This window comes from Phycodurus eques, chromosome 14 (assembly GCF_024500275.1).
Source record: "Phycodurus eques isolate BA_2022a chromosome 14, UOR_Pequ_1.1, whole genome shotgun sequence".
NCBI classification, from domain to species: Eukaryota; Metazoa; Chordata; class Actinopteri; order Syngnathiformes; family Syngnathidae; genus Phycodurus; species Phycodurus eques.
Window position 1 is genome coordinate 12674195 of NC_084538.1, and position 16577 is coordinate 12690771.

At 43.1% G+C, this 16577-nt stretch overlaps 1 protein-coding gene across 8 annotated transcripts in view; it reads right to left on the reverse strand.

Annotated features, from left to right (window-relative positions):
• Window positions 1-15535, reverse strand: part of tmem260 (transmembrane protein 260) — a 34338-nt gene extending 18803 nt beyond the window's left edge. For 3 of the 8 annotated variants that reach the window (XM_061697185.1, XM_061697186.1, XM_061697184.1), the window contains exons 1-3: window positions 15209-15535; window positions 7498-7529; window positions 5567-5718 (exon numbers count right to left, since the gene is read on the reverse strand). In XM_061697185.1, coding sequence (XP_061553169.1) covers window positions 5567-5718; window positions 7498-7529; window positions 15209-15317 — 293 coding nt within the window. In that variant the 5' untranslated portion in view covers window positions 15318-15535. Of the gene's footprint in view, window positions 1-4880; window positions 4924-5566; window positions 5719-6113; window positions 6250-7497; window positions 7530-11956; window positions 12355-15208 lie in introns of those variants that run through there. The other 5 variants (XM_061697190.1, XM_061697188.1, XM_061697187.1 and 2 more) reach the window with 4 other exon arrangements.
• Window positions 15536-16577: the final 1042 nt, after the last annotated feature.

Sequence of the window (16577 nt, forward strand, 5' to 3'; positions counted from 1 at the left end):
TCATAGGAAAAATAAAGGCCTAAGCAGATCATCTGGAGAATGTAGTCTGGTCTAAAAACCTGCTAGCCCCAACTGAGCACATTCTGGTCAACTCTGAACTTTGGCTTTAACCCTTGAGTTGAGTTAAAACAAATAACTCGATTGAAAAACACATTTTGATTTGTTAAACATTACGACCATGTCACAACTGCAAAAATGCAGATATGAAAAATTAGATCAACCTGATTATATTGCTTTTTGTGCTCTTGGCAAGCGGGAAAAACAAAAAAAAAAGTAAAAAATGAATCCGCTCATTCAGCTTGAACCCACAAATATGAAGTAACAACAAAGTCCCAAATTTAATAATTGCACACTCTACCATCAAATGGGAATGAAATACTGTGCTTTGAACGTCAACAAACTGCAGTTAGGTTTTCTTCTACAGGCACAACAAAGTTGTGATTCAAATACGTGTTTAACACATTATGCCACGCTAACTTGGCACATTTTGACCTATTAAGATAAAGATAAATTTACTCCCTGATTACACATAACACTCATACAAATTACTTTAAACTGTACAAATGACAATGTTTTGTTTAAGCAACATATATGAATTTAGCTTTGTTTTCGAATTTGGCAGTTACAATTTTTTTTTACAGCGATCTGATCAATCTATTCAATGAAGGAAAGATGAATTAAAGTTGAACCAGATTGAACAAACTAATTGTCGTGTTTTGTTTCTAAATAAATAAAAGGTTTTAAGTGCTGAAAAAGTGAAAAGACTGAGAACAATTTAGTACTGTTGCTGAGCTAGAACCTAATTATTTTTTTTCTCTCAGTTGAATGGATTTTTTGGGGAGGGGCTAAAAACTAACCCCGTGACAACAGCGGGCTGGTGCGTATACTTTCTAGCATAAGGCCTTCGCCCACTATATAAACACCAAGAGCCCTTACTTCATGCAGTGGCCATTCGGCGGAATTGCCACTTCCTCATTCATTGTAACCTGACCCATCACTACCAGTACAGAGTGCAACTGGCCATCAAACTATGCCCACAACTAAAAAAAATACATCTTCCCTGAAGTGTGTGTGTGTTTTGTTTTGTGTTATTTGGGCTACATTGTCTCTGCCGTCTAGCCCCATGCACGTTGCTTTGCGAGGCAGCGGTGAACCGGATGAGATCCTTCACCCTGCGGCCCCTTGCCAGCCCGACGGTGGTTAGAGTAGCCACAGGTGGTCTGGCACAACAGCGTTCGGACCGTCAGCCTCACAATTACCGGCCGAACGTCGCAGGGTGAGGAGGAGGGAACAAAAATCATCCTATAGTACCAGTGCGCGCTGCGCTACTATGGTGGCTTATGGTCCAACCTTAGGCAGCCACAGAAGCACGTTGTCCCGCTAATTTCAATGGAGGGAAAATGGTCCCAGCGGCGCGGCTGATGGTCATTATGCTGGCTTAGAGGCTGCTTCTCTACAGCCTGTGAGAGCATGTGCAACGTATGTAGCTGGGAACCCTCCTCTTCCTACTTAGGAACCATGAAAGAAGGCACGCATATGATTGACAGCTGATAGTTCCAGGGAGGTGGGGTTTTCAGAGCATTCAGCGACACGCTCATAGCATCTGCAAGCTGAAAGAATGTCTCAATTCTTGACCATTTTGAAGCCTGATTACTTCAAACCATAAAAAGAAAGCTTGACAGTCAAGGGAGAAGCAGGGTGCTACAGAGAGAGGATGTGGGTGAAAATAAAAGCAAGTGTGAGGATATAATGGAGTGGCTCAGCTCGCTCCTGCACTTGAATGTATCCAGCGCCTATTGGATTCTGAATTCTAGCCAATTAGAATTGTATTAGAATTCTATTCAATTCTAAATCTATTGAACCGGAAAGAGTATGCTGGCGCGTTTTGGCTGCTGTTTCTCTCTTCTGACGTTTTCGGCTTACTTTATCCAGGCTCCATTATATCTTGGCCAAAAGTAGAACCCTATTTGGTTTTGCTCCTGTGTCGGTCCTGTAAATCTTCACTCCTTTCCAGCTTCGGTTGTGGCGCTGCCATTAACATCTGTGCAGCTCCTCAGGCTTGACTATTGTACACCTCGTCTCGGTGGAGGGATGCGCAGAAACTATGTGCAGTAAGTCAAAAATGCCGTCAGCAATAAAAACAAGCTAAAAATCATGAAATAGTTGGTATTTTTTAAGTAAATTCGAAGTGACAGCAGTTGCAACTCTTGTCAGAATAAGTATGAAGTATGATATTCTAAGTCGTTCTGACTCGAGTCTGGAAAGGTCGGCCAAGGGTATCAACAGAAGTTGATGTCAGAAACGTGAGAGCTCTGACGAAACATGCAAAGACAACAGTCAGTGACGTCATTGCCAATCTCCACAGGGCACAGTTTTATGGACTGATGAGACCAAGATTAATTTCTACCAAAATGATGGAAAGTTCAAAAGTATGGCAAAAGAAAGGATCTACTTATGATCCAAAACACACTAACTAATCTGTGAAGCATGGTGGAGGTAATGTCATGGCTTCGGCTTGCATGGTTGCTTCTGGTACGGGCTCACTCGTCTTTATTGATGATGTAACTCATGATGGTAGCACCAGAATGAATTCTGAAGAGTACAAAACCATTCTGTCTGGCAATTTGCAGAAAAATGCATCCAAACTAATCGGGAGAAGCTTCATCATGCAACAAGACAATGACCCAAAACACACTGCCAACACAACAAAGAACTTCATCAGGGGAAAAAGTGGAAGGTCTTAGGCTGGCCAAGTCAATCACCGGACCTTAACCCAATAGAGCCCCAGAAACAAACAAGAACTGAAAGAGGCTGCAGTAAAGGCCTGGAAAAGCATTTCAAATGAAGAATGCAACAGTCTGGTGAAGTCAATGGGTCGCAGGCTTGATGCAGTTATTGCAAATAAGGGTTATGCCACCAAATATTAAATGTTATTCACTTTGAATTAATTTAATAATGTATGTTCCAATACTTTAGCTCACTTGAAAAGTGTGTGGCTTCAAACAAAAGGTGCTCTGTCCTGAGTTGTTTAACACATCTAGATATAAAAACCATGAAATAAAAGATGGAATTCTGAACTTTTGTCTCATATTCATCTTTTGATCTGAAACCCAAATGTCATCAGTATACAACAAAAATAAAGGAATTGACCTTGCCGTTCCAATACCTTTGGAGGGGACTATGTATACTATATATACTGCATTTGTGTGGCTTGGCACTGGGGCGGCACCGGCTGGGTCTTACTATCTTAAAAGTCGGAAATGCATTTTGGGCGTGTGTGAAGGTTTATGTGCATTTTGATTGGCTGTAATCTGCAACGTTGCTCCATCATGCAACGACAATTCTGCAAATCCAGTGACCGAGTGATCAGCCACTCATGAAAACTAGGTGCCAAACCCGCACACCGTGTGAGAGTTCAGTTAGGTTCGGCCACATCGCTGGGTGTGTGGAAGGCCTTATGTATTTTATTTTATTTATTTTTACAAAGCATTGACCAACAAAGTATTGAAAATGGCTTGGTCTCTTTGAAAATGCAATGTTAATGGCTCAACAAACATGCCGTTTTTTTTTTTTTTTTTTTACTGAAAAGTGATGGTTTTGGAGATGCGAGGATTGTGCCCGATGAAGCCAGGTAAATAATGTTACCAAAAGGTACTGTGTTACTACATATGACATGCATGGAATAGCCCAAGTTTGAGTGGTAGTCAGGAAATGGGTGAAGTAAGGTCGTCAAACAAACCACACGAAGTAAGGGTGTACTGCAAAAGGGGAAGCGGTATGAAAACAAAATGTAATGTCACAAAAAACACGTATGATTAGGTCAACACAAGAGACCAAAACCGTCATCATGTGCAGGAGCGAGGCACATTGTGACAGAAGGGAGGACAGCGTTTGTGATCATGTTCCTTTTTACACCCAGGAGCCAAGAAGCGGCAGATTAGAAATCGTGCTATGTCAGGATTGGGCGCATGCTGGGCAAAGCGGGGGGTGCAGGAATACAGAGATGTGGTGGTGTGGGGGTTGGAGGGCATGAAAATGATGATATACATACACACACGCTAACTCACAACGGGTGGCTGATGGGTAAACAGGGTGGGCAGGGTTGTGGCAGCATGAGCAATGCTCCTGAATGCTAAACAGAGGATTAGGGACACCACCAGTAGACTGTCAGGACCCCAAAATGCCACTGTGTGCCTCAAACAGCATCCAGATGCAAAAAGTCAGTGGAAGAATGTCAACTCCTGTTTCTCCCAAAATGTTTTTCTCTAATACATTTCGTGTTTGGATATTTGTCGTGATGTTGTTACATTTTCGTCTTCTGGCCACAAAAAAAACTGAGCTTTTCAGGTGTGTGAGCAGTTCAATTCAAAAAGTGAAACAACTTACACACTCTCTCTCACACACACACACACACACACACACACACACACACACACTATCTATATATACAACCCCAATTCCAATGACGTTGGGGCGTCGTGTTAAACATAAATAAAAACAGAATACAATGATTTACAAATCATGTTCAACCAATATTTAATTGAATACACTACAAAGAATGTGAGTGCAAATGGTTGTTTGTTATGTTATGTGCCCTGTGATTGGCTGGCAACCACTTCAGGGTATACCCCGCCTCCTGCCCGCAGTTAGCTGGGATAGGCTCCAGCATATAGCGACCCTAGTGAGGATAAGCGGTGTAGAAAATGGACGGATATTTACATACACACACACACTAATGTTTAAACATTCAAACATAATTGGTACATAAGTATTTACATCCTTTGATTTCCACTGATCATCCTTGAGATGCTTCTACAACTTGAATGGAGTCCACCTGTAGTAAATTCAGTTGATTGAACATCATTTGGAATGGCACACACCTGTCTCTATAAGGTCTCATAGTTGGCAGTGCATATCAGAGCAGAAACCAAGCAATGAAGTCTAAGGAATTGTCTGCCGACCTCCGAGACCGGATTGTGTCAAGGCACAAATCTGGGAAAGGATACAAAAGAATTTCAGCAGCATTGAAGGTCCCGAAAAGCACTGTGATCTCGATTATTCGGAAATGGAAGAAGTTTGGAACCACCGGCACCCTTCCTAGATTTGGTCGTCCGACCAAGCAGAGTAACCAGGGAAGAAGGGCCTTGGTTAGAGAGGTGAACAAAGAACCCTATGGTCACTTAGGCGGAGCTCCAGTGTTCCCTTGCGGGGATACGAGAGCCATCCAGAAGGTCAACCATTGCTAACGCACTCCAGCAATCAGGCCTCTAGGGTAGAGTGGCCAGACGGAAGCCACTTCTCACTAAAAGGCACATAGCAGCCCGCTTGGAGTTTGCCAAAAGGCACCTCAGGGATTCTCAGACCTGCAAAAACAAAATTCTCTGGTCTGATGAAACCAAAATAGAACTTTTGGGCCTGAATTGCAAGCGTCATATCTGGAGAATAAGAGGCACTGCTCATCACCTGGCTAACTAAATCTCAACTGTACTAAAATAAACTTTTCTACAATATTCAATTTGAGACGCACCTGTATATACTGTGTTTCTCTGCATCTATTAGCGCCTACCTGCATACAGTCATGCAGAGCGTGCCACACGCCACTGCCCCCAGCAGGCTGCTCATTAGGTTGACACTGTGGGCTGGTGAGAGTGTGGGCAGAAGACACATTGTCAGGCGAGACAGTAGCGTGAAGAGCGGGTATCCGGGAGGATGGGCCACCTAGACACCCAGAGACAAAAGCTAAATTAGAAATCACAGTAAGTGATGTCAGGACATAAATTAAGTGACCCCACTTAATACTAAAACACTAAAGCATTTGGGTTCAGGGGAAGGAGACTTAGGCAAGAGTAACAATGTTTTGACTGGTAAAACATAATACAAGACAAACAGCAGTCCATTGGTTGGTAGATAAAGTATGGAAACTTAGTGCAATAAGAGAAATGGAATAGGAAGAAAACAGTGTTTTCTTACAAAGCTTCTCTTTTTATAAAAGAAAAAAAAAATATAGCAAATTATAGCATTCTCTACTTGCAACTTAGTAAAATAAGTGTCAAGAAAAGAAGGGGGGAACCTGTGAACTGAAGAAGAAAAACAAAATACTGGAAGTCACTCACTTTGTGTCCTCTGTATTGTTACAGATCTCATCCAGCTATTGCTATCCCACCCACTGATGGAAGCACAAGCAACATCAGTGTAAGGATAATAATCACTTTGATCAATTGATAATTAATAAAGTTGATAGATTCTGTATTGTGAATTCATCTTGTCATGAAGAAAGTGAAGCAAAATGTGTTGTACAGTATTGGATGCAAACATCGGAGGCGCTGTTTATTCAGTCTGATGAGCTCTTAGACTTGGAGAGCTTAATAAGCCATATCCCCTCTGACAAAATGACTGACATGACACCAAAAGACAGTCATTGGTAGAGTAGTGGTTCACATAACTCAGTTTCATGCAGTTTATGTGGGATCAATTCACAACCCTGAACAAGGCATCTTCTCCTCACACTTTTTACTTGTCTTCCTTTGGCCTCTTCCCAAGGACAGTGCAGCTCCTGAGAGCACGCAGCACAACACGTGATCTCTGCCCGCCCCTGCCCCCCAAACCACCTCCGAGCTGCAGTCGTTCTCGTCTGGGGGAATCTCAGCAATCACAGCAATTAGCCGCTAAGTCTCCTTCGCCCAGATAAGCACTCAGTCATTAAAGACAGATTCATTTCCTGGCGCTGATAACTTGAGTGGCACAGGCGGAAAGAAGGGGCAGCTCTTCAAATGAAGACAATGTGGAAAGGTGAATTTGATTACTTTGCTGGTCAACGTTAGACGAACATACTCTACGATAAAACTACATCACATGTGAAGGTCAGAATACATAGAGAAAGAAATGAGAGTTCAAATTAAATTAAATTAATTTGAGGTTGACATTAGAGAACAGATTCAAGTGCAGGATAGCTGAGGCACAAAAGTCAGGGAGAGGAAAGGGAAGACGAACTCCTGGGATCAAAATGGCAGTCTGGGACACGGGTGGCCTCCAAGGCCTTTGGGAGGCCTGCAAGGCAGCCAGGCAGGCCACACGGACTGCAGCCCTAACGGCAGGATTACTGGCATAGGGACACAGCCTCCCTAAATGGATCACAGCGGCGTAATAAACTTTATTAAATAATAAAACTTATTATAACTGTTAACCCGATTTAGTTCATTCTTTGCGGCTTACACACACACAAAAAAGAGGGGTGGATATAATAAGCCTTATACCGTACATAAGGCAAAGCCTACAAAAGCCATCGCCTTACTATTGACTTTAATTGGATTTGAAAAACGGGTTGCAAATTATAGCATTCTCTACTTGCAACTTAGTAAAATAAGTGTAAAGAAAAGAAGGGGGGAACCTGTGGACTGAAACTGAATTAATCTGCTTTCTGCCCATGCTTAATTAAACTTGCTTAATGCTTCTAAGAGTTAATGAGTGAATTGATTAAACAATAGAGCTAATACTTACACCCAGCTCACAGGCAGTGGTGATCAGCTCTCCTGTGGAAGAGAATGGGGTAGGAAATTAATGTAAACCCAATAATTATTATTAAGAGACAAGTCTGCTCCCAAAGTTTTCCCAAATCAAATACTTGCACTGGGGTTTTGCATTAATTTGCTAGGATCAAAACCTGCAAATCTTCCCAGTGTGACATTTTCTAAGCGGCACGCTCATTCTCTTCAGCGCTTGACTCTCCCATGATGCCTCCCTTCTCTTCTCCAGCACATACACAGACACACATACACACAAGCCATTAGACACCTTCTCCAATGCACTGTCACACTAAGACACACATATGCTGATCTGAGAAGAATGCTTCCAGTCCCATCCTCCCCGTGCATCAGGGTCTTTCTTCTGCCACTCTCAATGCGTCTCTGCCAGTGTCTCAGTGTCGCATTCAGTCCGTTGGGCACAAACAGAAAAAAAAGGCGACACTGGTGACAGTCACAGAATGAGGTAAGCTGCAAAAATAAGTACCGGCTGTACAATTTCATGACAAGCTCTGTGTGAGGCACAACACAGAATGAAAAGAGAACACCCCCCCCACCCCCACACACACACACACACACCGCTCTTCCCCCACTCCTAAAAGCTATTTGAGCAAGCTTTAATGTAGCTGGGCACAAACCCATTTGTGCCAGAATACACCCAGAGCGTTTCAAATTATGCTGATTTCTCACCCAATGTTTACATCTCCCACTCATGAAAATTGAAATTTGGTTCAGATTAACTGACACTGATAAATGTTTGGGTTCAAGACAGCACCCTCTTCTGGCACTAGAGAGAAAGTCCTGCCTCTGCTCCATCAAATTCAACAACGTCCTCATGTCCTGTATCAACATAGCACAGAGCATAGAACCATTCAGTGAAACGGAAAAGATATGTGTGTGCCTTCACATACAGCAGAATGACCAGTCGAACACAATCCCTTCCGTGATGGTTGATGTCCAATTTTTTTTATTTCAAAACAAATTTTCCAAAATAAGTAGTCTTCCCTTGCTATATCGCTTTCCCTCGCTATATCGACGTTCACCTATTGCAAATTCAGTGCATTGCAGATTTTTTCATCATATTCATCCATCCATCCATCCATTTTCTGAGCCGCTTCTCCTCACTAGGGTCGCGGGCGTGCTGGAGCCAATCCCAGCTGTCATCGGGCAGGAGGCAGGGTACACCCTGAACTGGTTGTCAGCCAATCGCAGAGCACACAGAAACAAACAACCATTTGCACTCACATTCACACCTGCGGGCAATTTAGAGTCTCCAATTCATGCATGTTTTTGGAATGTGGGAGGAAACCGGAGTGCCCGGAGAAAACCCACACAGGCACGGGGAGAACATGCAAACTCCACACAGGCGGGGCCGGGGTTTGAACCCGGGTCCTCAGAACTGTGAGGCTGACGCTCTAACCAGTCGGCCACCGTGTCACCGAAACATATATTACAAGGAATAAAATATAAATACTGCATGGTACTACTGTGTTTATGTTTAAACATTGAAAAGGTATTTAAGAGTATTGAAAGAGTTTATAAAAGTATAGTAGAGATTAATAGGAGTGTGGGGAAGATTAATAAGAGTCTGGGGAAGTTCATACATCTTTAAAGGCCCCATATTTTACCAAACCACATTTTTGTAGTATTTGAGATGTTATTGGCTCTATTGGGCCTCAGTAAACATGTGAATCATGAATTATAATCGTCTATGCATTCCTGATTTCCAGACGCCTTTCTGTGGAGAGGCCTGAAATCAGGTCATTCGAATTTCTCAAGCTTATCTGCGTCACTAGTGAAGATCTCTGCCTTCTTCTCTGCTCCTGAGCCAGCGCTGTCAACATAACAAATACGTGGGCTCTGACAAGTGGGTCTTCAACACGGAGGCAACCAATCAGAGGAAAGGATAGCGGAAAGCGGATACAAAACTGGGTCAAACAGAAGTACCGGTCAGAGGGGCCTTTTCTGGACACTCGTATGACAAAACCAAGGTGTTTTTTTTTTTTGTTTTTTTTTTAAATATATAAATGAAATTGACACTTTTATACTAAGGTCATATTAGACAATTAATCTATGGGGTTCTCAATAGCCAAAATATGGGACCTTTAAAAAAAAAATGCATAAATAATTTAAATATATGTGGTCACTACTTCAGGTATTTCACCTATTGGAGGGGCGGTGCGACACCTAACTCCCACGATAAACGAGGGATTACTGTAATGTAAACAAATGCAAAATTAATACATTTTTTGCTCGGTAAAACTGTCATCATCATATAGCCTTTATTAACCGTACAGGCAGAGTAACATTTTAACTGCCACATGTAAGTGTGAAGGCGGCCGACTGGTTAGAGCGTCAGCCTCACAGTTCTGAGGACCAGGGTTCAATCCCCGGCCCCGCCTGTGTGGAGTTTGCATGTTCTCCCTGTGCCTGCGTGGGTTTTCTCCGGGCACTCCGGTTTCCTCCCAAATCCCAAAAACATGCATTAATTGAAGACTCTAAATTGCCCATAGGCATGACTGTGAGTGCGAATGGTTGTTTGTTTCTATGTGCCCTGCAATTGGCTGGCAACCAGTTCAGGTTGTACCCCGCCTCCTGCCCGATGACAGCTGGGATAGGCTCCAGCATGCCCGCGACCCTAGTGAGGAGAAGCGGCTCAGAAAATGGATGGATGGATGGATATAAGTGTGAAAATAAATTAACCACTTTAAAATATATATATATATATATATAACAAGGAGGTAGGAAAGAAGCATATTAAGCTCTAGTTCTCTTGAACAAAAAAGTAACTATTGGCAGATAAATCAAAGTAATTGTAATCTTCCATCCATCCATTTTCTGAGCCGCTTCTCCTGACTAGGGTTGCAGGCGTGCTGGAGCCTGTCCCAGCTATCATCGGGCAGGAGGTGGGGTACACCCTGAACTGGTTACTTATGACGTCACCGGACCACATTTTTGGAGTCACGCGTTACTTTGTACGCGTTACCTGCATCACTGCCTCTCCACAATTTTCAAATTTTCTGAGATACTCAATTTGGGGTTTTCATTGTCAGTTATAATCATCAACATTAAAAGAAATAAACACTTGAAATATGTCAGTGTGAAATGAATGTATACATTATACAAGTTTCACTTTTTGAACGGAATTCCTGAAATAAACTTTTTCATGATATTCTAATTATATGACCAGCACCTGTATGTATGGAAGGGTGGATGGATGGTAATTTAAAAAAAGAAAGATTTATTGCTTGATTGCTTTATTTGAACATAAACAAATCAATATGAAAAAAGGCCACGCTGAATTGCATTCATATTTTGCAACCTTACTGTTACAGTGATTTAATGACTACATTTGGTGCCACGTGGATCACTAACTCTTATCAGTCTAATGGAGCATGAAGTCAGAACTCCTCCACTTGCACACCTTAAGCACTTTCACAGCTCCATTGCACCTGGCACGACCAACCAGCTACTTGCCACTGCTTCCACATTTTCTTGTCCTTCATGAGCTTCCCATTTTCCCTCAGACGTGGCACACTTTTCTACCATTCAACATAAATCAAACTAAGTGAGCATCTTACATTGAGGCACTTCTGTAGCCCGACTCCAAAAACAGCAAATGTATTGACTCAACGGGGGAACAGCGAGGTTGCCAAGAGTCTTTGTGATCGTGGGGCATGGGCACCCACACCGGTCTTGCCGTAATCCCCATCATTTCCACACTCCACATTCCTAGACAACAGTGTGCCTGCGGGGCTGTGCTCAAACTTCTCCAGGGCACATCACACCTAAAGAGATTAGGACACGGAGACGGAGACCTGGGAAATTCAGCTGGCACTATCAGAGTGGGCATCCTGCACCGTCCCTAAACACTGTGGAGAAGGGGCTGGCCATTTTTTCCAAAGCCCCCCCCCGCACCCCCCAACCGCCCGTTTTACCGTCCTCATTCATGAGAGCAGGCAGGATACTCCGTGCTCTCTCGGCGTTCCACATTCATATCTGGCTCAGCTTTTCTTACACTTGCAATGTGCAAATATGCGTTTCTTTCTGCAACTTGTATGCCAGAGCTAAGCGAGCAACCAGCAGAGCCTTCATTTGGCCAATTTAAAAGTCTGTAACTTGACTATCTCAACTAAACACTCTCTGCAAATATGCAAGGTAGTCTTTCACAAAATGCATTACAGAGAATACTGGAAGACACATTGGCCTGCAGCATGTAAAAGGTAGGGAGTGAAATACAGTCCAAATACAGAACAGTAATTACTATACGTATACATGTACACAATAACAAACCTATGTTTCATTGAGGTAATGACAAAACTCTCACATTGCAAATACAGTGAACCCCTGGGTATTCGCGGTCTGGTATTTGCAAATTCACCTATTCGCAAATTTTGGGGGGGAACCTATCCTCCATTGTTTGTGTAAAAACTCACCTATTCCTGATTTAATGTCCATCCATCCATCCATTTTCTGAGCCGCTTCTCCTCACTAGGGTCGCGGGTGTGCTGGAACCTTTCCCGGCTATCATCGGGCAGGAGCCGGGGTACACCCTGAACTGGTTGTCAGCCAATCGCAGGGCACAATACAAACATCCATCCATTCGCACACACAATCACACCTACGGGCAATTTACAGTTGTCAATTAACCTACCACGCATGTTTTTTGGATGGGGGAGGAAACCGGAGCGCTCGGAGAAAACCCACGCAGGCATGGGGAGAACATGCAAACTCCATACAGGATTGAACCTCGGTCCTCAGAACTGTGAGGCAGACGCTTTAACCAGTCGTCCACCGTGCCGCCTCCTGATTTAATGTAACGTAAAAACAATAAAAAAATTTAAAAAAAGGGGGAAAAAAATTATAATGACGAAACATTGTCTAGTGGCGGTAATAAAAATCCGCCACTAGACAATGTTTCGTCATTATAATTTTTTTCCCCCTTTTTTTAAATTTTTTTATTGTAATTTAAATTTACCTTCTGCCTACACATACAACAGCCTTCTGATCGCTTATCCAAACAGAAATCGAAATGCAGCCATGTTAATTTGTGAGTGACACCTAGCAGGAGCGGATATACACTGTTCATAGCAGCGTCCATGCTTGCTTTCCCTTACAATAGTTTCACCAATCTAGGACTAAACACAGCATCAAAACCAGTGGAATCCGTTACAACAGCGCCATCAAACTAGTTTTCCCCACAACAAAACTTCTGCAGCAGAAGATAGAAGGCTGTTGTGTGTAGGCCGAACACTCGCTCATCCAATCACAAATCTAACAGCAGCTGTGCTCGATTTATGATTGACAATCAGCTGAAGAGGGTAGATACTGTACATGGCGGCATCCATGTTGGCTTTGGCTCAAGACAGTTTTGCCAAACTTGGACTAAAATGTGGTTATCAAAACGAGTGGAATTCATTTACGTTGTCACAGCGTGGATCCAAGTCAGTAAACACCGTAGCCTTAAGGCCTCTTTATACTCCCGCACTCGCGCGGCCGACAGCGCCCGCATTGCATCACGTGACCAACGCATTGGGCTGCGCGGCCCCTATACGCCACATGACGCGCACACGGCAAAAATTGTTGCTGCTCGTAGAAGGCCGCTGAGATAATCTCTCGTGATTGGTCCGTTTGAAGTCACATGCTGTGATGACGTACTCAGCATTCCCCTTGGTTCCACATACCACCTACTCCGCCGCCTTCTTCATCGATTTTGCAGTATAATTAAATGTATCATCTGCTCATCTAGGTCCATTTGCTCTAGCAGACCCTGTTCCACAGTCGCCATTGCTTTGTTCCTTGTTCCAGAAAGGAAAGTAAAAACAGCTACCGGAAATGGCCATAAAATGCAGAGGAAACTACACCCTGTGGTGTCCTAGCCAATACCAGCCGTAGCGACACCCCCGACTTGGAGGAGAACTGCAGCACATATTCAAAACAGCGCATGTGGGTTGCGCTCGAGTATAAAGGCAAACTGCGTGCGGGATAGCTGCAGTGACGTCAGCACGGTCGCTGCGCGTGCGAGTATGAAGAAGCCTTAAAAGGCAAACTGTGTGCGGGATATCCGTAGTGACATCAGGGCGGTCGCCGCCCGCCCATGTATGTAGAAACCTTTAGCCCCCCTATGCAACCTCAGCATGCAAAGCAGCACCATTTCCCACCAGCACAGGTTGCCCCAGGACTCCTGTGGTTTGCAGCCAAATGTTTATTGTTTTACTTTGTTTTGACTGCAGCGCTACTAGGGCTGCACAATTCATCTAACTTTAATAATGATCACGATTTTGGCTGCCATGATTAAATTAGCCTGATTGTCGCCGATTTTTACATTTAAAATGCGGACATATGAAGCACTTTTTCAACCAGTAGTCAGCCAACCACCAGGAGGTGAATGCATGGTTAAGAGCTAGGCCAGTGGAAAAGTCTAAGTCAGTGTATTGTCCACTGTATTAACAATCGTTGTGGCGGTTGGGTTCCGCCACAACGACTGCTAATACAGTGGTCCCCCGCTATTCGCTCGCGGGGGATAGGGAACGGGGCAGACCACGAATAGAAAAATATCAGTTGATAATTGACACTGAAAAAGAAAGGCTTTTTTTTACCCCCCAAAATGAATGAGCAGGGATAAACCGCATATAATCGTTTTCAGGGTTGATTCCCCCTCCAAAAAAACTAAGCTACCAAGCCATGCAAATACAGTTTACGAAAGCATGTGTTGTTGTTTACGACAAAACTTATACTTAACTATAACCATGGACAAAATAGCAAAGCTTGCAGTCATTGTCAACAAAATGTGCGCGGGCGATGAGAGTCTCGCACGGGGCACGATGGTGAATTGAGAAGAAAAAAAAAAAAAGAACCAACTGGGTGGACACCGCACCTTCGTCGGCAGCAAGGGTCATGGGCCGGCGGGGTTGGAAGCGGAAAAGAACTTGGAAGGGGAAAAATAAAAAAAAATTAAATTAATGGAACCAGCCGGAATTACCGGCGTGTCTCTCGAGCGCGGCAAGGGCCTGCTGAACAGGACCGGGGTGTGAGATGTTGCCAAGGACCAATCAGAGCAATGCTGTTTTCCGTATTTAAATTAGCAATATCAGTAACCCAATCAAAGCAATGCTTATTTACGTATCGAATATTAGAAACCGGTTTGTCTCAAATGCTTGGCGTAAAAGACCAACTAGAATAGCTTGAAAAAGAGCATCCTGGGCATTTTTAACCCAAATTATTTTGCAAACCCAATAAAAGGAGATCAAAGATTTTTATTTTATTTTATTTTTAAATTGATGCAATGACATTAGTTTCCCTGATAGATCACAGGTGTTGGTTAACTAACTGCAGCTAAACAATGTTTTTTTTAACAATCTTTATTGAAAATATTCAATTTACAAGAAAACAAAAGTCAATATTGTCATTAATACATAAGACAATACAAAAGAGGAGCTAGGGGGATTTTAGTTGTATACATTACATGAAGATAACAGTTTTAAAAGGTTTTTTTTTTTTAGATCTAAATATTGTACTTGTGTATTTTCTGGTTACCGCCTGTAAAAAAATACATTCTTACTTTAATTCTAATATTTGTATGGAAGCGACCAGAGGCAGCGCAACAATGTGCCATATGTGTGGCTGCCCGAAACCACAACATACACACGTGACCTGTACCAAGGAAGCTTCGTTAGCTTAGCACCAACCTGAATCTCCACCGGGGACTGTCCTCTGCACACACGGCACATACAGAGCGAGCACACAGGCGACGGTAGCGCCAGTCAATATCCAGCTTGTCTTCTGCTCCGTGGCCATTGTTTAAATAGACGTACGCTGACAATTTTCGCGCGGAGGATAACGCGAGATAACTAGCGACCCATGCCCTACTTCCACGCCGGAATAAAGCAATGCGACTCGATTCATTTGAAATTAGTAGCCCTGAACCTATTGAGTGTAGTGCGTTCACCGCAAAATGCAAATGCACCGTCAAACAAGTCCCTAACTTCAATTGAATCACTTCTTTTCCTGGTACGGAACCGCGCCAGTGAACTAATCTCGCGAGACTACCGCGAGCCTTTTTTTGTTTTGCAATCTTTATTTTAAAATCTGTTATTTCAACGGTTACGCTATAGAAAATAATACATAGCAAGAAAAATGTTTCAGAATTGCATTGTAATAAAATACACTTTCCAATTTGTAAATTTTTTAACCCTCCTGATATGTTGTGGGTCAAATTGGGCTGTTAATACTGTACTTTAAAATTTAAAAACTTTTTAGAATAAAGTTTTAAAATATATTTTAATTGATTGAATATCCATTAAATATATTGACCCGGCTGTGTCAGTGACCCAAGCAGGCTAAAGGGGGGTGGCAGAAATGTCACATTTTTGGATAGTGAAACGTGCAGCACGGACATTTTTTGGTGTACCAAAGAAACAAAATTACAGAAGGGTTAGTCGTTTAAGCAAACATTTAAAAGGATGGTAGTGTACAGTAGCCTGTCCAATAGTTATATCACCCTTTGTGTTACATTCCAACCCTTCAAAATTGTTCACCCGCTCCCAAGACAAGCAACCACAAGGCCTTTGTTTCTCTGTAAGTAGACACAAATTATCACAATGTACTTTTTCCATGCAGGTGGTCATGGATCCATTTTTGAAAATAGATTTGAATTAAAAGGTAAAGACCACGATAAATGACAACTTCACACTTTATCAAAGGGTGATGTGGCCCATGAAGATGTGCGAAATTCCCTTCCAGGACCAGCATGGGTAGGGTAGCCACTTATGAAAAATGGTGGGGTCTGCCACGCTGTTTCTCAGAGACTGGGCTTTTCTGGGCCAATGCTCTGCAACTGCCAATTCATTCAATCACCCTGTACGACAAGCAGGAGAAGGTCAGGGAGCTCCTGGAGCTGAAGGAATCTGCAGACCCATCAGTGAGGAATACGAGTGTCACTGTCAGAACAAACAGGAAATGGCAAGCAGGTTCAAAGGCCACGAATGCCATCAGCAGACTCCGACAGAAGAAGATCCTCTGCAGAACGGAGCTTGGAGGAACGGGGCTGGGGAGAAG